The sequence below is a fragment of the Anguilla anguilla genome, chromosome 2 (genome assembly GCF_013347855.1).
Source record: "Anguilla anguilla isolate fAngAng1 chromosome 2, fAngAng1.pri, whole genome shotgun sequence".
Classification (NCBI taxonomy): Eukaryota; Metazoa; Chordata; class Actinopteri; order Anguilliformes; family Anguillidae; genus Anguilla; species Anguilla anguilla.
In genome coordinates, this window is record NC_049202.1 from 64,161,214 (window position 1) to 64,187,550 (window position 26,337).

The 26,337-nt window shown below is 49.0% G+C and overlaps 2 protein-coding genes across 3 annotated transcripts in view; one reads left to right on the forward strand and one right to left on the reverse strand.

Moving 5' to 3' along the window:
* The window catches only part of trmt1 (tRNA methyltransferase 1), an 8,020-nt gene extending 1,807 nt beyond the window's left edge, over nt 1–6,213 (forward strand). For both annotated transcript variants that reach the window (XM_035405207.1, XM_035405208.1), the window contains exons 4-16: nt 419–606; nt 953–1,068; nt 1,358–1,470; nt 1,828–1,976; nt 2,490–2,573; nt 2,944–3,013; nt 3,206–3,340; nt 3,527–3,612; nt 3,746–3,854; nt 4,122–4,198; nt 5,368–5,487; nt 5,644–5,758; nt 6,056–6,213. In XM_035405207.1, the coding sequence (XP_035261098.1) occupies nt 419–606; nt 953–1,068; nt 1,358–1,470; nt 1,828–1,976; nt 2,490–2,573; nt 2,944–3,013; nt 3,206–3,340; nt 3,527–3,612; nt 3,746–3,854; nt 4,122–4,198; nt 5,368–5,487; nt 5,644–5,758; nt 6,056–6,136 (1,443 nt within the window). In that variant the 3' untranslated portion in view covers nt 6,137–6,213. The remainder of the gene's footprint in view (nt 1–418; nt 607–952; nt 1,069–1,357; nt 1,471–1,827; nt 1,977–2,489; nt 2,574–2,943; nt 3,014–3,205; nt 3,341–3,526; nt 3,613–3,745; nt 3,855–4,121; nt 4,199–5,367; nt 5,488–5,643; nt 5,759–6,055) is intronic.
* A 2,137-nt stretch (nt 6,214–8,350) lies between these two features.
* On the reverse strand, nt 8,351–25,223 carry man2b1 (mannosidase, alpha, class 2B, member 1). The gene is made up of 24 exons (XM_035406010.1): nt 25,076–25,223; nt 22,324–22,426; nt 21,503–21,676; nt 21,183–21,376; nt 20,708–20,840; nt 20,446–20,591; nt 20,064–20,180; nt 19,753–19,835; nt 19,251–19,371; nt 18,424–18,502; nt 18,026–18,135; nt 17,476–17,583; nt 17,240–17,356; nt 16,558–16,740; nt 16,361–16,458; nt 15,595–15,712; nt 14,638–14,756; nt 14,085–14,186; nt 12,992–13,079; nt 12,549–12,629; nt 12,147–12,368; nt 11,631–11,780; nt 11,330–11,432; nt 8,351–9,344 (listed from the first exon to the last, which is right to left on the reverse strand). Exons 1-24 carry the CDS (start codon nt 25,184–25,186, stop codon nt 9,244–9,246), a joined length of 2,961 nt encoding a protein of 986 aa, XP_035261901.1. The 5' UTR covers nt 25,187–25,223; the 3' UTR covers nt 8,351–9,243.
* Nucleotides 25,224–26,337: the final 1,114 nt, after the last annotated feature.

Genomic DNA, 26,337 nt, shown 5'->3' on the forward strand with positions numbered 1-26,337 from the left:
ATTGGGTGGGGGGGGGGGGGTGTACATGTTAAGGAATGATAGAATGATAGATAGAATGATAGGCAACGGTAGACTAAGGCTTCCTATATCCCATAGTGGGTGGAACTAATACATTTTATCAGTGACTCCAAAAAAATTATTATTTTTTTCTCCCTGTGGAGACTTCCCATTGGTCTGTGCAAGTCATTGATTGATAGCACATTGTAGGGCCACCCATTATACAGGTCTTGAAGCCTCACTGTTGCTCATCACTGTACAGACTGTGTGTGGATGTAGTAATGATGCACAGTATTGGTGTATTGAGAGTGGGGGAGTGTGGCTTGGGTGTGTTGCGCTGTCTCTGTGATGTGCTCTGTAAGTGCTGACGAGCGTGTGTGTGTGCGCGTGTGTGTGCATGTGCGTGTGTGCATCTCCACAGCGTGGGCTGCGTGTGCTGGAGGGTCTGGCCGCGTCCGGCCTGCGCTCCGTCCGCTTCGCCCTGGAGGTCCCCGGCCTGCGGAGCGTCACGGCCAACGACTTCTCTGCCCGCGCCGCCGCCCTCATCGCCCGCAACGCGCAGCACAACGGCGTCTCGCACCTGCTGCAGGCCAGCCAGCGGGACGCCAGGTACGCCGGGCGGGGCCCGCGTGCCAAGCCCGTTCACCCTGCGGGGGCTTCCCTGTGATAATGGCGGTCTGCTTTAATGACAGCGGAGGCTTCCCTGTGATAATGGCGGTCTGCTTTAATGACAGTGGGGGCTTCCCTGTGATAATGGCGGTCTGCTTTAATGACAGCGGAGGCTTCCCTGTGATAATGGCGGTCTGCTTTAATGACAGTGGGGGCTTCCCTGTGATAATGGCGGTCTGCTTTAATGACAGCGGGGGGTTTGTGGGCGGTGTCTCAGCCTGTGCCTGCTTTAGTGGCCCCCGGCGTGGTTTTCCCAGAGTCGGCATTTCCGCTTTTGTTTTCTCAGCATGCTGATGTACGAAGCCCGCGGACGCAAGGACCGCTATGATGTCATCGACCTGGATCCGTACGGCAGCCCCGCCCCCTTCCTTGATGCTGCTGTGCAGGCCGTCAGTGAGGGAGGTCAGTCTGCTGGAGTGTCTGTCAAATGGTAGAAATACACAGACACATACACACAGGCGCTCACACAGACACATGCACGCATGAGTACGCGCGCGCACTCGCACGCGCGCGCGCACGCACGCACGCACGCACACACACACACACACAGTCTTTAAAAAGTGTACATTTTCGTTTGGTTTTTTTCTTTGAAGTTTTACTGAATTTCTTGCTCAGTCTGTGTCCCCCACCCATCTCGCTCTCTGTCCGTCCCTGTCAGAGCAGCAGCTCACCGATCCCCTCTGTCTCTCAGGCCTGCTGTGTGTGACCTGCACGGACATGGCGGTGATGGCGGGGAACAGCGGCGAGACCTGCTACAGTAAATACGGCTCCGTGTCCATCAAGGCCAAGTACTGCCATGAGATGGTGAGCGCGCACTGGCCGTGCCTGACGCACTGCGGCACTCTCACACTGCTGTGTGTGCTCTGGTGGGCAGGCAGACTGGGGCTTGCATGCTACCTAACTCTTCTATTTCATTGACCTCTATATGTGTGTGTGTGTGTGTGTGTGTGTGAGTGTGAGAGAGAGAGGGAGACGGTCAGTGGTGTTTGTAAATCAGCATACCGCACTTGTAATCCTCAGGGGTTTGTGTGCGCACGTGTCTGTGTGATGCGTCTAACGTTGTTTGGACGGTGTGTTGACTGTCTAACATGGTGTTTCTGCGTGTCCATGAGTGTTTGTGCGGTGTGTTGACTGCCTTAACGCGGTGTTGGGTTTCTCCAGGCGCTGCGTATCATCCTGCACAGTCTGGACCAGAGGGCGGGGGTGTACCAGCGTTACATCGAGCCCCTCCTCAGCGTCAGCGCCGACTTCTACATCCGCGTCTTCGCCAGGGTGTTCTCGGGCCAGGCCAAGGTTAAGAACTCGGCCAGGTACTTCAGCTCCACGCGCAGTGGGTCAGAACGAATCAGCCAATCGCTGCGCAGGGATATCCATACAACCCCTCAATGGGCTTCTGGTAGTGTTAGTATAATATTTTAGCAGTAGTATTTTGCATATATATGTCATCATTGTAAAATATTTAGGACAGTGGAGACTCTTAATAGTATATTGGAGTATATTATAAATATGAAGACTTTTTTTGAAATGTAATGATACATATGTTTCACTACATTGCTTGAAATATTTTCAGTGTGATTGGTTAACTGGGCGCTTTTGAAGGTGTCCAGCTTTGATTGGTGCTCTAGAATATGTTTAGTTGTTTTTACTGCATTTCCAAGCAGTGCAAGTGGAGTCATGTTAGCATGAAGTTGTGATAGGACCGACTGGGGGCTTCACAGTTAAAAGGTGAGGGTGACTGCTGTGTAAGCTGTTTAACCCTGTGCCTGTGTTGCAGTAAGCAGGCCCTGCTGTGTAAGCTGTTTAACCCTGTGCCTGTGTTGCAGTAAGCAGGCCCTGCTGTATAACTGTGTGGGCTGTGGCTCCTTCCACCTGCAGAGAATGGGCAAGCGCGTCAGCCAGGGAAAACAGTATGGCACCCTCTCTGTTACTCTCTCTCTCTCTCTGTACCCATCCTTCACTCTCTCTATCTCTCTGTTTCTCTCTCTGTACCCCTCCTTCTCTCTCTCTATCTCTGTTTCTCTCTCTGTACCCCTTTCTCTCTCACTCCTCTCTCTTTCTGTCCCTCTCCTCCTCACCCTCACTGTTACTTCTCTTCTCACTGTTACTCTGTCTCTCTCTCTCTTTCTCCCCCTCTCCTCTCCTCCTTGCCGTTACTCTCTCTTTCTCCCCCTCCCTCTGCTCCTCCATTGTTGGGGCTGTGTAATGTGTGCGGTTCTGGTGTTTGGTGGCGCTGGGGCGCTGACGTGGTGTCCCGTCTGTGGGTTTGGTGTGTTTCAGCATGAAGTACTCTGCAGCCACGGGACCCCCCGTTGGCCCTGAGTGTGAACACTGCGGCCACAGGCATCAGGTCAGTCCCCCCCCCCCCCCACCCCGGTTCATAAACTTCTTCTGAACCCATTTGCCATGTCTTAAAGAAACTTTAACCGTTTGGTAGCCTTGTATTCATGTTTGTATCGTGCGTTCTTAATTGTGACCACGGTGTCTCCCTCTTCCTCCTGCCCCCCTCCCCATGCTTCCCCCTCCTCCCCCGTTTCTGTAGTTAGGGGGTCCAATTTGGGCAGAGCCCCTCCACAATACCCAGTTTGTGCAGAAGGTCCTGTCGGCGGTGTCGGGGAACCCGTCTCGGTTTGGGACGTCCCGGCGGATTGAGGGAATGCTCAGCATGATCACGGAGGTAATGAGATGATGAGCAGTTTGGGAGATCAGCAGCGGTGACTCTCTGCCTGTAGCTGGGTGGAAGGGCAGAGAGCTTTAAAAGACCAGCGCTCTGCGGACCAGTGCAAACACCAGACCAAATCCCAACGTGTGTGTGTGTGTGCGCGTGCGTGCGTACGTACGTGTGTGCATGTGTGTTTTTCAGGAGCTGGAAGATGTGCCTCTTTACTACACCCTGGACAACCTGAGCAGCACCATGCACTGCAATACCCCCCCACTGCTGCAGTTCAGGTAACAGAACTGCACAACACAGCACAGTACAGCACAGTACAACCCAGCCCAGCCTGTCCATGCCACAGCCTCCTGCCTGTGCCGGTAGCAGCAGGCAGTGTTGTGAGTGCTGCTGTGCTCCGTGTCCCTGCAGGTCTGCTCTGCTCCACGCTGGCTTCAGAGTGTCCCTCTCCCACGCCTGCAAGAACGCCCTCAAGACCGACGCCCCCCCCGCGGTGCTCTGGGACATCATGCGCTGCTGGGTAAGGCCGCTTTGGGCCTCCGGACGGTGCCGTTCACACAGACGGGGCGCAGTGTGTTTCGGGCATTGTTAGACTGTGTATTGTGTTTTTAAATTGTGTTTGACACTGTGTTTATGACTGTGCCTTGGCCTGTGCTTCAGGGTTATGCTTACGGAACTTTGCAGCCCACTTTGTGTGTGCATGGCCGTGGGTGGACCCGCTTGGGCCTGCGTTTGCAACTGTGTCCTGGCCTGTGTTCAGGATCCTGTTTCTCGTGCGTCTCCTCAGGAGAAGTGCAACCCCGTGAAGAGAGAGAGGCTGTCAGAGACCAGCCCGGCGTTCCGCATCCTGTCCGCTGAGCCCACGTGAGTGCAGACGGAGAAGCAGTGAGGCGCTGTTCCTGTGCTTCATCCCCTGTTCATCCACTGTTCCTTTGCTTCATCCACTGTTTCTTTACTTCATCTACTGTTCTTGTGCTTCATCCCCTGTTCCTGTGCTTCATCAGGGCTTCATTCACTGTTCCTTTGTTTCATCTACTGTACCTTTGCTTCATCCGCTGTTCCTTTACTTCATCCACTGTTCCTTTGCTTCATTTGCTGTTCCTTTGCTTCATCAGTGCTTCATCCACTGTTCCTTTGCTTCATCAGTGCTTTATCCGCTGTTCCTTTGCTTCATCCGCTGTTCCTTTGCTTCATCCGCTGCTCCTTTGTTTCATCCGCTGCTCCTTTACTTCAGCCGCTGTTCCTTTGCTTCATCAGTGCTTCATCCACTGTTCCTTTGCTTCATCAGTGCTTCATCCGCTGTTCCTTTGCTTCATCTATGCTTCATCTGCTGTTCCTTTGCTTCATCTGTGCTTCATCCACGGTATCTTTGCTTCATCTGTGCTTCATCCACTGTTCCTTTGCTTCATCCGTGTTAAGCACACCACAGAGCCTGTCCTGTGCTGTGTATAAATTCTGCTCACAGCATTGAAGATTGGAATCTGTAGTCGTTAGAATGCGTAGTCCTTAAAGCTGACATAAAACATGATAAAAAGGGAAGGGTGTAATAATGCATGTAGTTTGTCTTTATAGAAGCCCACATAAGTGCATTTTGTAAGGCACTTAAGAAAAGCGCAATGCAGTGTGCAGTAGAGTTTGGGGGAAGGGGGCTTATTTTTTAGTAAGTTTTTAGTAATAGTTGGCTAAATTCAGCCTCCAGAAAAAGATGTACTTCTGTGAAAAATTGATCATTTTTGAAAAAGGGGAAATATGTGACTGGCTGGGTTATGATGAGGACATGGCCATGTTTTGCACCGGGAGCTGGCCTCCAACAAGAGCGAGCAAAGTCATGATGTTATAAGGGTCTGTGTTTGTAATTCTACTGTTTTCAGAAGGTAAAAATTCTGAGTGACTGGTAGAAATGTTCTACCTGCCACAGTGGCTGGTGGAGGACCCTGGTTTTCACACACTGTGTCATGTCACTTGGTCATGGGTATTTGATTGACTGTGTGTTGTGAGTAAACCCCGCCCTCCTTTGGCCCCGCCCCCTGCAGGCTGCAGGCGTGTTTCGATGTGCGGGAGGACGCCAACCCCCAGTCCCGCCGCCGCCACCTCACGCGCTACCAGGAGAACCCGCAGGCCAACTGGGGGCCCAAAGCCCGCGCCAAGGGAAGGTGAGCCAGCACCCCCCCCCCACCCGTCAGCCCACACCACCAGCCTCCTTCAGCATCCCTCTATCAGTCTGGCCCTCTTTTTTTACGGGAGAGCTCTTCTAAAAGCCTTTTCTCTCTCTCTTTTTCTCCCTCTCTCTCTCTCCTGCCCCCCATCAGCGGGGGGATTTCCTCAACACTGGAGGACAAGAGGAAACAGTTCCAGAATAAGAGGAAGGCTCCGGTCACTGACGCCTCCCAACTCAAGAACTTCCCCTGCAAAAAGTTCAGAAAGGTACAGACACTTTACTGCGTGCACAGTGCCTGCAACACAGCTGTAACACAGCACAGCACAGCACAGCTCTCGTACTTTAACACAGCACAGCACAGCTGTTGCATTTATACGTATGACATATAAAAAGTAACTGTGACATGTGGTATAACAGGCATGACTGGGTGAAAATAATAAGGATTACAATTATATATTGCTAAAAAGAATGGCTTACAGTTAAATAAAAGCATTTGTAGAACTGAAAACGACAGCCCTCTACCCCTCCCCTCTTCCCTCTTCCCCCCTCTCGTTTCTCCGCAGGGCACATGTAACCGCGGCGACGAGTGCTGCTATTCTCACGAACCTCAGCTGGGGTCGGGCGAAGGACAGAAGATGGAGTGACGTGACGCAGTTCTCTCTCTCGCTGCCTCCACCCATCCCTCCTTCTCCCAGTCATCTTCCGCGCGCGATCCTCCCCTGCGTCCTCAGGGCAGGGCGATCGCCTCAAAAATGATTTACGAGCGACTGAAGAACGCACCCCAAACCCCCCCCCCCCCCCCCCCACGTGCGAGCACACGTCTATCACCCGGAGAGCAAGTTCAGCGGGCATGCCAGCCCAAACAGAAGATGGGCACATCTGAGCTTGAAGCAGGGCTGTGCGAATGCGAGCGTCCCATTGGTTGAGCTGAGCTTTACGCAGACTCTAGGGCGGGAAGACTGGGGGTCTGGACCCTGGACGCGGCGAACGGGGGGGGGGGGGGGACAGATGGGTGTGGAATTAAAAGCTGGAACCCTGGGGGCTCTTTGCAGTCAGTTAACCTTTATTTTACCAGGCAGGTCAATTAAGAACAAACGATTATTTACAGTGGAAGGCCTGGCAAGAGGTGGAGGGTGGAGGGTGGAGGGGTAAAATTATACAAAGTGTGTACAGGTCATTCATCAAGAGGAGCTGGAGCTAGTCAGTATTTTAATCATTTTTGTTGTTTTCTTTGCATTTTTTTGGGCCAATAAAATGCCTTTTACACGCTGTGTGCGTGCGTTCCTGTGTGTGTGTGTGCGTGCGTGCGTGTGTGTGTATATGTGTGAGAGTGCGTGCGTACGTGTGTGTGAGCGTGTGTATGTGCGCATGTATATGTGTGTGTGTGTGTGTGTGTGTGTGTGTGTGTGTGTGTGTGTGTGTGTGTGTGTGTGTGTGTGTGTGTGTGTGTGTGTGTGTGTGTGTGTGTGTGTGTGTGTGTGTGTGTGAGTGAGAGCATGTGTGTGTGTGTGTGTGTGTGTGAGAGTGTGTGTGCGCGCATGCGTGTGTGTGTGTGAATGTGTGTGTGTGTGTGTGTGTGTGTGAGCGCTGCGTATCGTGTGTTTGTTCCCTCCAGGTCATAAGCCATAGCGAGACGTCCCGTATTCAAACGGTGGCCTGGTCCCGTCCGCTCCCCGGCGCCCGCAGGTGAAGCAGGGTCGCCGTAGGCTGTCCTGGCCTTAGAGAACCCTGTGTCCTTTTCCCTCCTCCTCCTCCTCCTCCCCCCCCCCCCCCCCTCCTCCTCCTCTCTTTGATGTCACTGCGTCCGCGCTGTAATCTATTCTGCCGTAACTCTGCCCTGACCTTTGCGGCGTTCTCTGGGTACGAGCGAGTGGAAAGGACAGCTCCTCGGAGGCGCCGCTTCTGAGCACGGTGCCGGACAGCCGCGGGCTGAACATCGACGGCGGGTCTGAACGCTGCTGAACGCTCCCTCCCACGCTAATTTGTCCACTTTGTTAAATGTTTTTTTTTTTTTTTGTCCAACAGTCAGACACAGGACGTCTATTCATAGCTGAATGGATGCTCTTTTGTGGTGTTTTAGCGAGTGGATGTGTGAAAGTGGTTGCTTCTGGCCCCGCGGACTGAGGGTGCACATAACGGTGAGCCAGAGCAGCCGGGCACCATGTGACTAAACCTCAGGAGCTCTCGTGGTGAGCGGGCCTTTGAGTGCCATCAGACGCGTGTGTACGGCGGTCAAAGCGCCCGATTTTCGCCGGGAAGTACGATCGTATCCGTCCCAGCTGGTACTGGGAATAAGAGGCCTTTCTCTCATCAGAGGCACGTAGAGAGCGTGGGGTGGCTTGTTCTGAAATAAACGTGTTTTGATGTAGTGAGGTCGCCCATGCTCTGATCAAATCTCTCCACAGGCCAGCAAGTGCACACGCTGTGAAACTAAGCTTGCTGGCACTCGAACCACACTGAGCAGAGGCTATTTTCTCCTGATATTACTCTTGCCCTTTTACCAAAAAAAATGACACGTTAGATTAAGAGTGTTCACCCAATCCAAATTCCCATTCCTCTTTTTTTTTGTAGTCCCTCACCATTGCGTGGCTGTTAGCAGGTAAAGCTAACCTTAGACCAGGCAGCGCAGACAGGACTTGTGCAGGCCATAGAGTGGCAGTGTACAACCCCCCCCCCCCCCAATGGCACCTGCTAAACTGTGATCCCTTATCTGTTATCCTCTCTGCTTTCCACCATCTGAATAATGTAAAATACAAAAAGGGGTGAACCGTCCACCACACCCATGATCACACCCACAGAAATGTGGCGTGTGATCATGGGTGTACATAACCAGGCATAAATAATCAAACCCAGACAGCTCTGCAGAACCTGCCCTTTATTTCAGCTGCTCATCGCTATCGACGAGAAACATTATTTACAAATAATTTTTTCTTCTTAAAAAAAATCACGTTTTAGAAAATTCAGGCGTACTGTACTGTTGATGAATCGCTGAGTAAAGAGGACTACGTGCATACGGAACGCCCAGCAGGCAGACTGCAATGCCAGAGCGTGAAGTTAATCGTAGCATGCGACAGGAAGTACTCTCCAGAGTGCATGTGCCAGGATCTTTGTGTGCGCTGGATCTTTAAAAGCCAAAACATGAAAACGCTAGAGACCCCCCACCCCCCGGAAAGCAGCAGTGCATCAGAATACCCTGGGACAGCTCCAGGGAACAGTATCTCGGCAACGTAAACACAGACGGAGGTTCCGTTGCTGCCACTGGCGTCAGACCGCTCTGGCCTGTGGTTATTAAAAAGCCAAACGTCTCCTCCTGTCTAAGTATCAGAGGGGGAGACCGCTGCTCTTTCTGAGAGACACAAGGAATCATGGAATGGACAGCGGTGGAATTAAATACAAGGTAGATGGATAATAAAAGTGCATAAAAATGGCTTGTTTTTGGTTTCTGGTTCTAGCTTAATTTGTAGCTCAGTGGTGTCCCTGGGTGGAAAAGCTTGAGATGATTCTAGAAGTACTTAAATGCTGTTTTGGGTCAGAACTACCTGAATAGGCTTCTTCAAAAGGCGCTAAATTTATCTGTAAATGATATTATCTTCAAAATAAGACAAGTGTGGATTGGAAATTATCTGGGAAATGATCTTGAAATACTGCTCGCTGATCCTGTGATTGGATGAAGAAATGAGAACGCAGAGATTGGCTGATGTGTGTTACTGATCAGTAATAGGATGTGGTGCGTTTGCTGGTACGTGATTGGCTATCTCTTGATGCGAAGCAGGAAGGTGCGGATCTCCATGGGCTTCAGCGTCACCTCCCATGTAGAGGGGTCTCCTTGCTCTTTCTGCAGGGGTTTCTCATCTGAAACACACACAGCCAAATCACAGTGTGTAAATGTCCCCAAACAAGGCCAATAAGGATGTAACAGGGGTTTCTACAGTACACTACATGACCAAAAGTATGTGGACTCCTGAACATCGCAGCCATATGTGCTTAACATTTCTGTCAAAACCCAATGGCATCAATATGGACTGGGTGCCCCCTTTGCCGCTATAACTGCCTCCACTCTTCTGGGAAGGCTTTCCAGTAGATTTTGGAGCATGGCTGCAGGGATTTGCTTCCATTCAGCCACAAGAGCATTAGTGAGGTCAGGCACTAATGTTGGGTGAAAAGACCTGGCTCAAAGTCAGCATTCTAATTGATCCCAAAGGTGTTTGGTGGGGTTGAGGTCAGGCCTCTGCGCAGGCCAGTCAAGTTCTTCTACAACAAACTCGGCAAACCATTTCTTTATAGATCCTACTTTGTCCAGGGTGGAATTGTCATGCTGAAACAGGATAGGGCCTTCCCCAAACTGTTGCCACAAAGTTGGAAGCACACAATTCTCTAGAATGTCATTGTAAGCTGTAACATTAAGATCTCCCTTCACTGGAACTAAGGGGCCTAGCCCAAACCATGAAAAACAGCCCCAGACCATCATTCCTCCTCCACCAAACTTTACAGTTGGCACTATGCATTCAGGCAAGTAGTGCACTCTTGTCATTTGCTGAACCCAAATTCGCAAGTGGCTTTACACCACTCCAGCCAACACTTGGCATTGTGCATGGTGATCTTAGGCTTGTGTGTGGCTACTCAACCACGGAAACCCATTTCATGAAGCTCACGGCGAACAGTTCTTGCGCTGACGTTGCTTCCAGAGGCAGTCTGGAACTCGGTAGAGTGTTGCAACCGAGGACAGAGGATTATTACACGCTACACACTTCAGCAATCGGCGGTCCCGTTCTTTTTAATATTTTAGATTTTATTTTTACCCGTTCTGTGAGCTTGTGTGGCCTACCGCTTCATGGCTGAGCTGTTGTTGCTCCTAGAAGTTTCCACTTCACAATAACTATACTTACAGTTGACTGGGGCAGCTCTAGCAGATTTATGGAGACTGCATGGCCGTATGCTTGATTTTATGCACCTGTTAGCAATGGGTGTGGCTGAAGAAGATGGCAGTGTAGTATAACAGTTAGGGAACTGGGCGGGTAAACTAAAGGTTGCAGGTTTGATTCCCAGGTAGGACAATGTTGTTGTACTCTTGAGCAAGGTACTCAGTACAAATGTATACTATGCAGAAAAGCAAGAAGTTGTCCAAGTTGCTGTAGATAAGAGCGTCTGATAAAAGCCCGCAATATAATAAAAAAATGCTAAGTACCTCTCTACGACAGCGCTATGAAAACTGGGATCTGCGTTTCATGTCCTGAACCAAGCCATAATCCGTGCTGAAATCCAGTCCTCGGGGAGTTCGTAGTACATTAGAACCACGTTCTCGGCTCAATCAAACGGGCACGCACCCAGCTGTCCCTCGAGTGCATTCAGCCTTTTAATCTCATTTTCTAATCTCATTTAGCGCTTTCCTCTGAAGCCAGCGCCGCGCTAGCAGGCGCGTTCAAACGATTTCCTGCCGGCGGAGCCCAGGGAAACGCATCAGAGCCAACGGCATCTCATCACGCAAGACGCGTTCACCGTCTCACCGCAGATTGAGCGTAGACTCGCGCGTTGCGTTAATGCGGTTTCTCTCTTCCCAAGGGTGCCATGACACGGAGGCTAATGCGTGTTCAGGACCAGGGCGTGCTTTGGCATTTCAGAAGAAAGCAAAATAATTCTGCATACAACAAAAAAAATAAAAACGGAAAAGCAAAGTGCCCGTTGTTCGTTCGGTCATTTTTCACACCAATTCATGAAAAGGAAAGGAAAGGAGTTTTACATAATCTACACACGGCATGTGAAGACAGGAGGAAAGACGCTGGGTTTAGTCATGTGTAGAAGATCAGATCAGATCAATCGCTGTTTGGACACCAGCCTACCTGTGCGGCCCTTCCAGTCCATGCGGGTCATCTCATCTTTCCACTGATTGGCTGCCAGGCTCATTTCGGACACGCCCACAACTGTCAGGGTGGAGAAGAGTTTCTGCGGAGAGAGCGGGTCAGAGAGAGTGTTGGCTTCGTTTATCAGGCTCACCCGTCCCAGCTTCCTTTGGACGGCAAACCGAGCGTCTAAGGGACTGGTGATGAAACGGGGAGCTTTCTATTGGCCAAGACGTTCCCCGAATGAGAGACCTGCAGGCCCGGTGAACCTCGGCGATGGAGCGGCGGGCGGCGACCTCACCTGCAGGTCGACGGTGACCGGCTGCGAAAGCTTGGCGCTCTCCTGCGCCTGGAACTGGTGCTCCAGCCTCAGCAGGACCGAGTCCTCGCCCCACTCAGACACCGTCAGCAGGTGAACAGCAGGGGGCAGCGCGCTCTGGAGCCCAGAGAACTGAGGGAGAAAAGCACGGGAGAAGAGCGCACCTTTTCACTGCCCCTCCCTGTGTTCCGCAGTCCTACATTTCACACGTGCACCGTCCTCTCATTCTCTCCTTTCTTTCCATTCTCTCCATCTTCTCATTCTCTCCTTTCTTTCCGTTCTCTCCATCCTCTCATTCTCTCCATTTGCTCCTTATTCTCAACCAGTTCTGCCCCTGCTTTCAGGTATTAAACTTTCTGGCTCATCCACCATTAACCAATTTGAGGTTCCCACCAACTGTCCTCAGCCATGTCTGAATCAGCATACTTGCCTACCCATAGCTCAGTCCCCCTTGGCAGCGTGTGCCCCCCCCCCCCAAGCAGTGTACACCCCCCTCACCTCCAGCCGGGTGTTGGGGCGCAGGGGTCCGGACTGCACAGAGAGCAGCGGCTGCAGCACCAGGGACTCCGCCAGACGGCGGTGTGTTTCTGCCGCAGTGCTGGGAGGCGTGAGAGCCAGCAGGAGGCGCCCTCGCACCACCAGCCCCTCGCCGTACTCCCCCGGCTCAGACAGGGCCTCCCCCACCCCCCGAAAATCGTCCACCAGCAGTCTCCTGTGCAGCTGAGAGACAGCAAGGTGTTAAAACTACAGCTTCTAAAGCTGGTGTGTGAGTGTGTGTGTGTGTGTGTGTGTGTGTGTGTGTGTGTGTGTGCGGCGCGTGGCATGTGAGTGCGTGCGTGTGTGCGTGTGTGTGTGTATGGGGCATGTGAGTGTGTGCGCGTGTGTGAGTGTCCCTCTCACCATGATCTCCAGAGACCCATCCTGGATGCTGCTCCCACCCTGAGAGCGGTCAGTCACCACAGTCAGCTGCTGCTCCTGGTCCTGAACAAGGGACAGACACACAGACAGACACAAGGACAGACAGACAGAATACTGAGACTGGGGGCCTGACTTTTACATAAACACTCCCACAGCAGGGTGACATGCTCCACCCTCCCATTTCACCTTCTGCTGCTCCTGACATCACACTGATCACAGGAACAGGACAGAGTATAGAGAGAGAGAGAGAGAGAGAGAGTAAAGAAGAGAGAGACAGGAATTTAAGGAGAAAGACAGAGAGAAGGGTATTAAAGAACTGCAAGAACAGGGGGAAATGGAGTGTGGAAGATAAAGATAGAGAACTAGAGGGAGATGTTGTAGTGAGTACTTGACAGAGAGACTGGCTGATTGGCTGGCTGGCTGACCTTGATGTAGATGCGCGAGTTGATTGGGTAGTAGTTTCCAGCGATGGGCTCCGTCTGCTTCAGGACCCATGTGGGGCGGAAATCCCTCCTGCGCGACGAAGAGGTTGCAAGCACATGAAAATGACCAATGAAATCACTTCTGAACCGCTTAGCCCCTCCCCTCTTCAGCATCCTCCAGCCTTTCTCTCAGTTTTTTCATCTCACTGAGCCTTTCACGTTTCAATCCCCGCCCCCCTTTTTCTTTCCACTGATCCCATTTTGGAATGCCTGGTCAAAGTTTCTAAGCAACAAAACAGCAACAATTCCATGAAATCAGCAGAGCCAACCAGCATACACATACTGCTGAAAACCAGCAATCAGCTGCCTTGTCCTGGCATAGCAGTTCACAGTGACTGCACTCTTTAAAACGATGGGAAACACGAGCCATCCGTGACTTGCCGATTTGAATAAATCAACTGCTTTTGTTTTTCTAAGCTTATGATGTCTTCAAACAAATCATTGATTAGGTCATTTAAGCTATATCCAGTACAGCAGTACAGGAATGATGAACCCTCTCTATCACCAAAGGCCCACACAGCTGGTAACAGTGAAGGCTGCAGACACCTTATCGGCCAGCAGATGTCACTACGGAGCAGTGAGGTGAGGAGCACAATTACATCACGTTACTGGCATTTGGCAGACGCTCTTATCCGGAGCGACTTACAGTGAGATGGCAAGTGCATAAATCACGCTTTGGAGCAACAGTAAACCTAAAGGCAGGAGGTAAATACTCAGAGACCACAAATGTGAAGACCTCAATTGACTGTAAACCAATTAAGACTTTGGGAATGTACCCTGCCTATGAAAGCCCACCTTGGGAAACTCTACGGCCAATCACGTGCTGTCTTGCAGGATAGTGAGGAATGAATCACAGGGAGTGGAGATTGAGGGTGTGAACTGAATATGGCACCATCTTTCCCAAAGTATCCTGCTCAGCACCTCTCTCTTCTGGCTTCTGTCTGCTTTCTCTCACCATCCCCTTCCCCCCTCTCTCTCTCTCTTTTAGAACTCTTCCCCCTCTCCCCCCCCCTCCCTCCTTCCCTCCCTCCCTCACCGTCTCTCCAGGACCTCCCTGCCGTTGGAGTCTGTGTAGAAGAGGCCAGAGGAGTTAATGTTGGTATCCAGACGAGTGATTACCTCCTTCCCAAAGCCATCTCTGAGAGAGAGAGAGAGAGAAAAAGAGAGTGAGAGTAACAGTGAATAAAAAACTGTCACATTTTTGCATTCTTTTACCACACTAACTAAAGCCTCTTCAACTTTGTTTAATTTGTATAAACTTTTGCACATGATGAATAAAGTGAAGATAACTGGATATCTCTAAATTGGCTGAACATCATTTGACTGTGTCCATTGACAAGTTGGAGTTGGTTGACAATGAAACTGTATTCCATCACAGTGTGAGTGAGTATGTGTGTGCATATGTACGAGTATGAGTGTGTGTGTCTGTGAGTGTATGCACGTATGTGTGTGTGTGTTCATGTGTGGGTGTGAGTGAGTGTGTGTGTGTGTATGTGTGTGTGTGTGTGAAGCGTGTATGTGTGCGCGTGCTTGTGTGTGTGTGTGTGTGTGTGTGAAGCGTGGAATGTTAATGTGTGCGTGTGACTCACCGTACAGGGACAGGCCCCACAGTCCACTCCAGCTCCAGCTCCTGGCTGTGCTCATACAGCCGCACCACCTGAGACACCCAGGGTCCAAACTGCTGATACACCTCCTGCACCACCGAGTTCTGAGAGAGAGAGAGAGAGAGAGAGAGAGATGAGTAAGGATGGAAAAAGTGTTACTGGTGAAGTTAGAAGAGGAAAAATGTATACTATTCAAGCAGACACAACTAAATCACAATTTTTAAGGTATAACACAAACACACATTAAGTCTATGACCTGTACTTGCACATTAAAGGCATACTATGCAGGATTACTTAGCCAGTGTTTACAATCTAAAAAGTCTTCTCCTCTGTCTTGAACTCCACACACTCACGCTGAGTTATCCCACCTAACGTAGGTAGCTGGATAGTTTGAGGTAATGTTAGTACCATGAGTGACAAAAAGAAGGCAGATTCGATTATGGCTTAATTCATTCCATTATGAATGTAATATAAAAAAAGGTGGTTTTATTGTCGGAACTTGAAATTTGAAAATTTCAGACCCTTGAAAATGTCCTTATTGTTGCTCGCGTCACACTGCCGGTAATGTTACTTACAGGTCCAACAGAAAACAAGCCGAATTACTTTTAATCCCCTTGGCGAACTTCAGCTGATGCCACAAAGGAAAAGCAATGCCAAGGTTAAATCTAGTTCTTGAACAAGCCCTGTCGGCTTGTCTTTTTGCTTCGCTGTATCTGGACTTCTTCCCTAGCTAGCTCTGCAGCCACACCCACACGCCCAAAATGGGCAAAACTGTTGTAAAGACAGAGATTTCCAGTGCATCATATACATGCCTTAGCATGGTTATTTTATAATAGTTTCCAGGTAAACACCATGGACAGTACGCCTTTAACAGCACGTACGCGCTGTGTGCACAGGCAGGTGAACAGTGCACAGCGCGTTTGTTAACTCCATGTTACTCACCTTCAGCGCCTGGGTCTTGGCGGTCAGGCTGACGGGCACTGGTGTCGAAGAGTTGGGCCTGAAGATGTAGGCTCCGGAGGGCTGGATGCTTTCTCTATTTCCCACGCTGGCGTTGTACCTGCGACACACGTACATTACCATGACAACACAAACTGCACATCCTAGACATTCTATTAATGACCAACGTGCGCTCCATCATACAGCACACACAATGACAACTGGGAATACTGAACAAAAACCAAGAACAAAAATATGAAACTTCATTGGTGAGTTCTCAGAGCTCCATCAACAAAAGTGGCAGGCACAGAAAGTCAAACAGAAAGAGAAAGAGACTGAGAGATCAAACTTCTAAAAGCTTTTTTTTCCCCCAACCATCGTTTCAAAAATAGAGCTCAGTTGTAAAGGAATTTTTGATTACCTCAACAAAAGAAAAACACTTGAGAGAGAGAGGCTGTGAAAGAGAGAGAGCAAGAAAGAGAGACAGTGTGTGTGTGTGTGTGTGTGTGTGAGTTCATTTCAGCCTGTCATAACCAGAGGGACAGTGAGTGACCACCCACTCCAAACATATAAACGTGTCCATATGATTTATCATTGTTGCCGTTGTTTTCCGTTATTGTTGTTATTGTTATATATTGTCACATTTATCATTATTATTATCTTAATATCACCATTATTTTACACAGTATCAATCTGTATTGTTTGGCAATAATTACAGTTGTATTTCAATTAAGCCAATTTAATTTGAACAGAGAGAGAGCAGACTGACCAGTAGAAGTTCTGCTTGAGCTGCACCGTCTGCTTCGTCTCCAGGTTGGTGAGGCTGCTCAGCAGGCCCGTGTCGGGGTCAAAGGTCACCCTGAGATACTGGTGTGCAGGGAGGGGTGACAGTGAGTGACAGAAGCAGCCGGGTACAGACAGAGGAGAACTCTAGCGATCGGGCGGGGCGGGGCGTCACAGGCAGACCTGATTCTCTAAGACGGGAGGGGCGCCAGGCAGAGGCGGGGCCGGAGGAGGCCGGTTTTGGACCAGGGAGACGGAGTAGGTGCTGAAGCCCATAGGGGGCGCCGTCGCCTGGAAGACCAGCTCATTGGCGGCATACCCGCCGTCTCTCCGGATGTCCTTCGTGGCCTGCGACACCGGCACTACCTGAAAGCCGGGAGAAAATCATCAGGCCCTGACGCGGCCGCAGCTGTGGGTCTCACACTCCCGGACTGACCGAGAGGCACTCATACTCCCAGAGACGCACGTGTGACTGCTGTGAAGCCATTTCACATAAAGGAATGGAAAAGAAATGCACACATCGCAAACATTTACCCAAAAACAGGAGTAGGAAAAACTGGGCAAGGGCGAGCCTGAAAAATTCAGCAAGTGAGGTAAAAAAACCTTCCCATAGGAAAAAAAAAAACTCAAACTTACATATTTTACACAGTAGCCATTTATGCAGCTGGCTATTCAGAAGAGGAATGTGGGTTGTGCCTCACTCAGAGGGACAACAGCAGTGCCTAATTATGACACTGGACAGTCACACAGGACCCCATGGCATACCCCCCAGCACCCATTCACCCTGCGCTAAGCCACTCAACGCGGGCATGCTACGCTAACGCGCGCGCACATGCTCACAGAGACAGCCGCCCGAGGGCCTCACCTCGCTGTCCACTAAACTTCCGCCGGGGCGGGTCACGGTGTAGTGCGTGCCGTTGACGGGCAGCCGCACCGGCCAGTCGACGGGGCGCGACAGCGGGTTGTACACGGTCACTGAGAACTGGAAGGGAGAGAGGAGGGGAGGGGCACTTTAGGCTCTGTCGCCATGGATACGGGCGGTCGGAGCGTTGGCGGCGGTCGGTCCGGTCCGGTCCGCTGCGCGTCGTCGGGGGGGCCCACCTCGTGACTGCTCTCCGTGAGGGGGCACACGCTGATGTTCAGCTTCTCACAGTAAGTCCGAGGGACGGAAGAACCGCTGAGCTTCGACAGAGAGTTACTGACCAGTACCTGAGAGAGAGAGACACAGAGGGACAGAGAGTTACTGACCAGTACCTGAGAGAGAGACACAGAGGGACAGAGAGTTACTGACCAGTACCTGAGAGAGAGACACAGAGGGACAGAGAGTTACTGACCAGGACCTGAGAGAGAGACACAGAGGGACTGAGAGTTACTGACCAGCACCTGAGAGAGACACAGAGGGACTGAGAGTTACTGACCAGCACCTGAGAGAGACACAGAGGGACTGAGAGTTACTGACCAGCACCTGAGAGAGACACAGAGGGACTGAGAGTTACTGACCAGCACCTGAGAGAGACACAGAGGGACAGAGAGCTACTGACCAGGACCTGTTTTAGGAACTTCTTGTCAGTTTCCCATCAGCTACACTCTACAGTCCAGTTGAATTAGCCAGACTTACGCATGCGTGTTTGCGCACACAAAGGCACAGTACCTGGCAGTGTGCGGAGCCTACGGCCAGCCTCTTTGAGTAATCATCGGCTACGTGCTGTTTCGCAGTCCCGGACACAGCGTCGTGGTGCTGTGCCACACCCACAGCCCTCCCTGCCAATCAGCACACAGATCACGTTACGTCACACAGGGGGTGAACCAATCACAGCACTACCCCTGGACCATCTCGTCTTTTTGACACTGAATAGACAGCCAGCAATTAATCAATCAATTTTTTTATACATGTTTTACAAGGGATTTGTCACAATACAAATTTGTCACAGGATACTCTGTCCTATACTTGTGCACAGCAAGCCAAAGGAAACGGTGGCAAGAAAAAATTCCCTGGAGTCATAGTGTGATTTTTCCCACGTTTCACAACTGTCTCTAACATACACTTACTAAGCGTTTCACTGTCTCCGTCGCCATGGGGACCTCTCCTGGAGCTTGGCCCTCCGAGGACTTCCAGCTGGTTACAGACCTGTGAGGAAGCACACCCACATTACTGCCCTGGCCCAAGCTCTCCAACTCTCAGGACCTCTACAGCAGCACTCCTAGTGGAGACTATGGGTACTGCATAAAATGTGACACTACTTCCCTCTACTGTGAACTAGAGGTACTGCAACCATCGACATTTCGAAATTCATTTTGTAGGCTGTCATGCTTGTGTATTTTTTATTCTTGAGTATTATAACTTCTGTTTGCCCTTATCCACACCAAATAGAACTTTTATATTATGTATACTTAAGATACCATATCAAAGTTTTTTTTTTAAATAAAAGAAAAACACTATCTCCAATAAAGCAAATAACCATAATGCCATCCTTCTATGGATTCCAAACTACAGCCAAGACTGTGGAGAATAATTGAGGGGCTTTCATTATACAAGTACTTAGAAACACGTCTTCCTAATGGAGACTGACCATTAGACTAGAGTAGTGTTATCTTTTGCGGCAGCTGTTCCTGTCTGATATCACTAACTCATTCGGAGGCGTTGGGGGTGTGGCAATAGTCTTACTGTACTTCCTCTGTGTGGCGCACAGATGGCAATAATCTTATACTGGGAAAGCCCCACAGAAAACTAGCACATTTAGCACTACAAAGACACAAAATTAAAATAAAGCAGAATTTAAGAGTGCCAATGTCTGCGCAAATGGGACGAACAGCGCACACACACTTGGTGGCTGCAGAGGGGGTTCAGGGAGCACGTTAGCACGTTAGCACCGTACCTGCAGAAGGCTGTTGCTGACCCTCTCATAGGCCTTCAGCGCTGGCCGGCTGGTGAAGTAGCCCGTCCAGAAGTCATGCGCATCGTCAGCGTAGGGGAAGAAATCGTCCGTCTTCACGGACCTGCGAGAGCGGGAGAGACGAGGGTAGGAGACAGACGGAGAGAAAGAAAGAGGAGGGTAAGAGAGGAAGATAAAGAAAAGTACAGACAGGGGTAGAAAGAGTGATAAAGGAAGAATGAGAGAGAGGCTGACAACCTCTCACAGCGGAGCGTGCCATTACCAAAAAAAACCTTTATTATGATGGCTATTTCATGATGAAATATTTAAAAGCATAAACTAACGAAGGGTTACAAGCCCACGTGTAGCTGAAAAACAGCCTCCATCTGAACGCACTGAAGAAGGCTTGTCCTGCGTTTTGGGGACAGTGAGTGAAACGGCAGTATTAGAGGGGCGGAGTGTGGGAGGGGGTGGAGCGTGATTGACAGCTCTGCTGTTCACTCACCATGTGAGGTTGGCCCGGTGCAGCTCCTGGAGGTAGCAGGATGGAGTGGAGTACAGCAGGTTCACCTTGCTGCCCTGGGATTGCTGAGGAGGACACCCACAGCAGGTCACTTTTAGCGTACACACTCCCTCACACACTCACACACAGGCAGACAGACACAGACACACACACTCACACATGCAGCTGCAACATGCAACTGTATACAAGCAAACTGCAATTTACCTCAGGCTACTTGTACATATGCCTGTTACTAAAAATAAGACATTCCATTGACTTGGCCCGCACACACACCTACACACACAGGTTTTTACCAGGGCATTGACGTAGCGGATGAGCTTGTCCAAGTTCTTGTACCACAGGTTGGCATTCTCGTACTGGAAGTCGGATCCCATGGTCATGATGATGTGGTTGGTTCTGTACAGAGCAGCCTGCAGGAGCAGAGACTCGCTATGAGAAGAGCACATCACCCTCAGCACGCTGTTCGGCCATGTTTTTACTACCTTAGCTGGGGAAGATGGTCAAGCAGCACACAAGCGTAGCTAGCAAAGGTGTTGATTTTTTTATACTGAAAACAGCTAATGGCCCACAGGTCCACAGGCAGCGCAGCTCAGAGCGTATTGATCCCAGAGCAACGTTAGCGGGCGGCGCGCGCATTAGCGCGTCCTCGCGATGGAGGAACGCCGGGGGCCATACCTGGTCATTGGCCGCCTTCAGGAATTTCTGGACGATGGCATCCACGTTGTAGTCCTCCAGGCTGGGGTCGTCCTGGATGGGCGCGTCTGAGCAGGACTGGTCCCAGCAGAACCCTTCGGGAGGGTTGTAGCCATTGGGCAGGACACCTGATGAAGGACGGGCGGGGAGGCGGGGTTTTGTCAGTCAAGAGGAATGCAGTGGGGCTGTCAGTGGGGGTGGTGACATCAGAGTGGTTGGCAGCGCCGGTGTCAGAGGTCATTACCAGTGAAAAGGTCGGCGGTAGGGGGTGCGAGGCTGTCGCTGGCCCTCCACACCATCTCCATGTCCTTCTCCTTCATTCTCCTCGCCTTGTCCCGGTAGTCCAGCCTCCCGAAGAACAAGCCATCGTAGCCCATCTGAAGGGTGAGCAGCAAAGGCAAAGTGTACATGTGACAGCATAAGCAGTGACATCAGCAGTGACATCACAGCACGTGATGCGTACAATAACTGTGCCTAGCAGGCAGCATCTTCCTGTATTACTGAAAGGGCACGGGAAAGTTCATTTATTGCTTCGGTGTTTATTTGCTGCAGCGCCACCATGTGGAGAAGAACGCTAACTGAAAAAAAAAAACAGGTCAAGTGAAATACTTTCTAAATAAAAAATAAAAACAATTTGAATCACTGATTTTCTTTGGGCATTACTTGGTAATTATCTTTACGGTTCATTGCTTAACCCCGGCTCCTGAGCCGCACGCTACCTGAGCGAACATGGAGGCGTGTTCGCGGGCGTGGCCGAACGGATCGATGTGCCAGGCGACCCGGGGGCGGCCGCAGGGGCCGAAGGTGTCGTTGAGGAAGCGCAGGCCCAGGGTCATCTGGTCGATGACGGCGCTGTAGTGCGTGGTGGCCTCGTCGCTCATGCACCAGCCGCCGTTGACGAACTCCAGACGGCCTGCGGGAGGCGGGACAGAGGGCGGCGGTCAGGACAGCGGGGCCTTTCCCCCGGGCCCCCGAAACGCCTGGCTCCGCCCCCCTCCCTCCCTCCCTCCCTCACCCCCTCACCCCCTCACCCCCTCACCTTCGTTGACCAGCTGCGTGACGACCTGCTGCATCCGGGCGCTCTGCTGCCTCCACCAGCGGAAGAAGAAGGCCGTCTCCACGTAGATGAAGCGGCGGGCGGGGTCCTGCTGCAGCTGCTCCACCACCGAGTCCAGGATGTACTGCACGCCCGCGTGCTGGATGTAGTTACGCTCTGGAACACGCGCCCAACACTCCGTGACCCGCCATTTCCCCACCGCGCCCCACACACGCCCAACCAGGCTTGCACACACATCGCCCTACACATCGCCCTGCACATCGCCATCACCAGAGTCTATTCACCCTTCACCACAACAACCTAGACTTCGCAGGTGCATTCAGGGTAGATTATATAGACCAATAGGGAGGCACTGTCCGCATTCTCACAGGATGGGTTAAATGCTCAAGAAAACTGGATTTTATGTTGACATGAATAAGGGAAGTGAAACACACCCGCATGGTGTAATAATAACACACACGTATCACAAGAGCACCCAGCTATTCATCTCAAACTAGTCCTGCTGCATGGGAACACCCTGGGTGATTTCACCCAATTAAAAGTGGTCATGTCGGTCAGAACTGTAAAACATCAGCATCTTGCACCACACAACTAACCGCAGATGTTTCCCAATTGTCTTTCTACAGAATATCGACACCTCTTCCCTTCTTTATAACTGAGTTTATAATGTTATAACGCCCGCCCACCCTGAAACAGAACCAGATCCATCACTGATTTACAGGCTTTATCAATAAAGACTGGCTGCCCACAGTCTGTACAAAGGGTAGGACACGCAGAGCCATAAAAAGAGAAACAAGACTGACCTCCGTAGAAGTACTGGTCCACAGTCTTGAGCCAACCAACGTCATCGTGTGTGTGGGGGACCAAGTGGACATTCAGCATGGCGGGCTGTGTTGCTGGACATGACTGTGTGTGCACATGAACATAAACACACACACACACACACATGCACACGCACACACATGCACACACAGAGTTGTGCATAATCAGAAATGGGTAGTGAGAAGGAGACAGGTAGTAAAGTGAGACAAAGTGAGCTTTTGTCCAGGGAGGTAGAGATGCCACTCCCAGTTCACAACATCCTTTATTTTAACCAGTCTATCAAAGAATGGTGCCTGGTTCACAGTCAACACCACGAAAACATTTTGGTTCAACTGCAGTGTGCTTAGCTGAGCACCGCGCTGTTACCAGAATATATCAAGACTTGTGTGTCACGGTAAACTATATGCACACTCAGATGTTCGAAATTTAAAGGCTCAATTTCAGTTTTTTTTACCTGGAGTTTAAACCACAGGTTTAAACCTCTAAACGACAGAACTGCATTACAACTGGAACACCTATACAAATCTGTGTAATAACAATGAGCTGTTCCAGTTGCACTGCAATTCTGTGGTTTATAGGTTCAAACTCCAGGAAAATACTGCAGTTGACCCTTTCGGGCAACTGATAGAGCATACTGTGACGCACAATTCTCGATGTCAGGCAGTATGGTGACCAAAAGTACCGTGAAATGAGCGACGGTGAGCGAAAGGAAGACGGCAGCTTCGTCGGAAATCGTTCAAAATAAAAGTCTGCCTGCACGAAAGCGAGACACATATCTCAAAGTTTATTTTCTAAACTAGCGACGTTTTGACATGTAAATATACTCCTTCGTTATAATTATAATGCCAATTAAAAAGGCAGTGTATTTTTATAAAGCTTTTTTAAAAATATATTTCTGCCATGTTGATTCTTGGAAGTGCAGTAAGTCTAAATATGAAATACCATGATCTTGCTTTTTTTTTTTTTTTTTTTTTTTTTTTTAGGAGAATATAAAACTGATTCCAGCATATTTGTCATAATTAATAGGTCATGTTACCACTGAGGTGTTCTAACAACTTTAGACAATAGTTTACCCTATAACAATTAGCCAGTAAGCTATGTGGCATGGGTTTGTTAGTACACAATAAAATGTCCAGTGCTAATTCAACTCTAAATAGATAACATTTGGACCCACATTCCAGACCAAAAGTTATCTGTTAAGACTTTAATTAACAATGGACATTTACTGCATACAGCCCTTCACTAAATTGAGATGATGACAAAGATATCAAATAAACATGATAGAAAAAATTTGATAGAAAATGTTGTGGTTCAAATAAACAGTGTATTCCTCTCTACTGCTAGTATAGGTGATTATTTGATATAAGTGACACCATATCTGAAGAGTGGAGGGTCCAAGGTTTTCAAAACGCCCCCATATCATTGAGACAACATGTCCAGGGGAAGCAGCAGAGCATGATATATCATATGTTATCAGAAAGCAATTGGGACTTAATTGAATTAAATTTGCCTATGTACTGCATGTTCAAACCCCAGCCACATTTTCTATGATGCTTATTTGATATAAGTGACACCATATCTGAAGAGTGGAGGGTCCAAGGTTTTCAAAACACGCCCATATCATTGAGACAATACGTCCAGGGGAGGCAGCAGAGCATGTTATCTGTTATGGTATCAGAAAGCAATTGGGACTTAATTGAATGAAATTCGCCTATGTACTGCATGCCTATACCCCAGCCATGATGTTTTCACCTTTACAAACAAGTGTTAATACTGTCCTATTCTCCTTCCCATACTACTGCAATATCCAGCGCCATTTTCATATTTATTTGTTTTAAGTTGCATAGTTGATGTTACAAGATAGCACAGAATGTTGAAGTAATGCATTTTAAATTACTCTAATTCTTCCCTTACCATTCAGTTAAACTCATGTACTGATGTAATGTTGTATTGGATATTGCAATAATAATTAAAAGTAATGGGTGTATTTTATCTTTAATTCTCCATTTAAAATTTTGCATTGTCATTGTTAAAAATGTACGGGAAAAAAATAGAAAAAAGAAATTTGTTTGTAATTAATATCAGTGTTATGAATAGTTTTACAATGTCTGTGTTTAAAATCGAAGTTGTTTTAATACTGTACGAATAGTTCATATTTTAGGACAACTGCAGTCCAATGTTTCCTTAATTTCATTTTGCTGAACGTAATAGTGGTTTTATCGTTGTACTTTTATTTTGAAATTTTCAGACCAGCGCGAAGTAGTCCTTACTGTCGCTGGCTTCACACTTCTGAAACCAAAAGCACTCGTTAGGAACACAATGGAAAAGCTGTAATCTCCGGCTTTTTCCGTTTCAGTTCTTTAAAGAAACAGTTCACGCGTAAAGACACGCGAAAGACATTGTGTTTTTAATTTGTTTTTAATCGACGTAGCTATGCATTTATTACAAAACTTCAACGCATAACCTCACAGCTTTAAACGCACCTCACTGTAAATGACAACACACTGTGACATAGTCGATGGCAACTTTTACATTAATGTAATGATAACATGATACGATGCGAAAAGCACATCAATACTCCATCTTTGCGAACAAACCAAGAATAACGACACAATATACTAGCTAACATAAATGTATTATTTCCCAGTTCGCTCTGCCGTTCTGTCTCTGTCTATCCTACCATTCCAGCCTCTGTCACTGCCACTTTACCGAAATAATCACGAGGTTTCTCACCTTGTACCCACAGCCTGGGCTATTGTGGGGTTCCTGGCCAACAGGAAACCCCACAACCCCGGTGGAGAATAGCAGAAGCACCGCAGCGGCTGCAAGCGGACAGAGAACCATCTTCCTCAACAGCCGCTGGTCATATGACCAGACTGATTTGAACGTCTGCTTGCAATCACGTGATTTTTGTGCGACAACACACCCGGTTAGCTGACGCCTTGCCACACAGCTCCGAGTAAAGGTGCAAGCAGCATTCACTGGTTCACAGACGTTATCCTACTAACTTGTTTTTGAAAAGATGCAAACTGCTCCTTCTGTAATCTGCAAACTGAAGATGTGTATAATTTTGGTACTTTGGTACTATACTAAGAGGAAACCGTTTATGGACATCTCATATATAGATATATATGATAAACATGAAGTTCACCATTTATACAAGTTATAGAAAAGGGGTGGGACCTAATTTCTATTTATTCCCCCTTGTTCTACTAACAGAACTCGGATTGAAGAATCTCTAGTACTTCACTTTGTTAATCCCTTTCATAAATTTAAAAGCCCCAATCACCAATAAGTCTCCTTTTAAAAGGCCTGAAGAGATTAAGCATCTCATGTCTTTGCTCATAACTTTTATCTTTCATAGCAGGAACCAATTTGGTTGCCCTTCTTTGAACCTTTTTCAGAGCCTCTATACTTTATCATTCTTGTAGTACGGTCCCGAGAACTGCACGCAATACTGTCAATGAGGTCTGACAAAGGTATTGTATAACTTCCTTTGATTTATACTCAACACTTCTGCCGATATATCCCAGCCTGTTGGCCCTTTTTTTTTTACTGCTGACATCAATAAACCGAGTATCGTCCGGAAAACAATGACTGGCTGCAGGATTTGTATAACTCATGCATTGACCCCAGCCATAATGAACACTTAATGTAATGTTTGTGACAGAGTAGGACTAGGTGATATAATTCCTTTTTGTTTTGTCATGAAACTGTGATTAAGATAAGCCTCTCTTCTGTTTGCTTGAACAGTTGGCTGTGTGAATTGTGTGAACCCACGATTTTGAGTAACCACTCACATTGATTTAGTTGCATTTAACACAAATTTTGCCGTGTTAAAGTCAGTGAATTTCTACTGTTACATTGCATAAGCACGTCACAAGAAATGCTTCAGAGTTCGATGGAAATAATTTTTTTGCACCTTGCAGGCTCATCCTTATCAAGAAAAAAATTGCCCTTTTAAGAGTGTCATGAATTGTGAGAATGTCAGTATA

Bases quoted from the DNA above. Each gene is read 5' to 3' on its own strand.
- man2b1 (XM_035406010.1), bottom strand. From the start codon at position 25,186: ATGGTTCTCTGTCCGCTTGCAGCCGCTGCGGTGCTTCTGCTATTCTCC. The intron at 20,592-20,707 runs GTAATGACCTCT...GTCCTTCATCAG, and splicing joins TACCGCCGACCTTTTCACTG to GTGTCCTGCCCAATGGCTAC. The intron at 20,181-20,445 runs GTATGGCCCCCG...CTGCTCCTGCAG, and splicing joins TGAAGGCGGCCAATGACCAG to GCTGCTCTGTACAGAACCAA.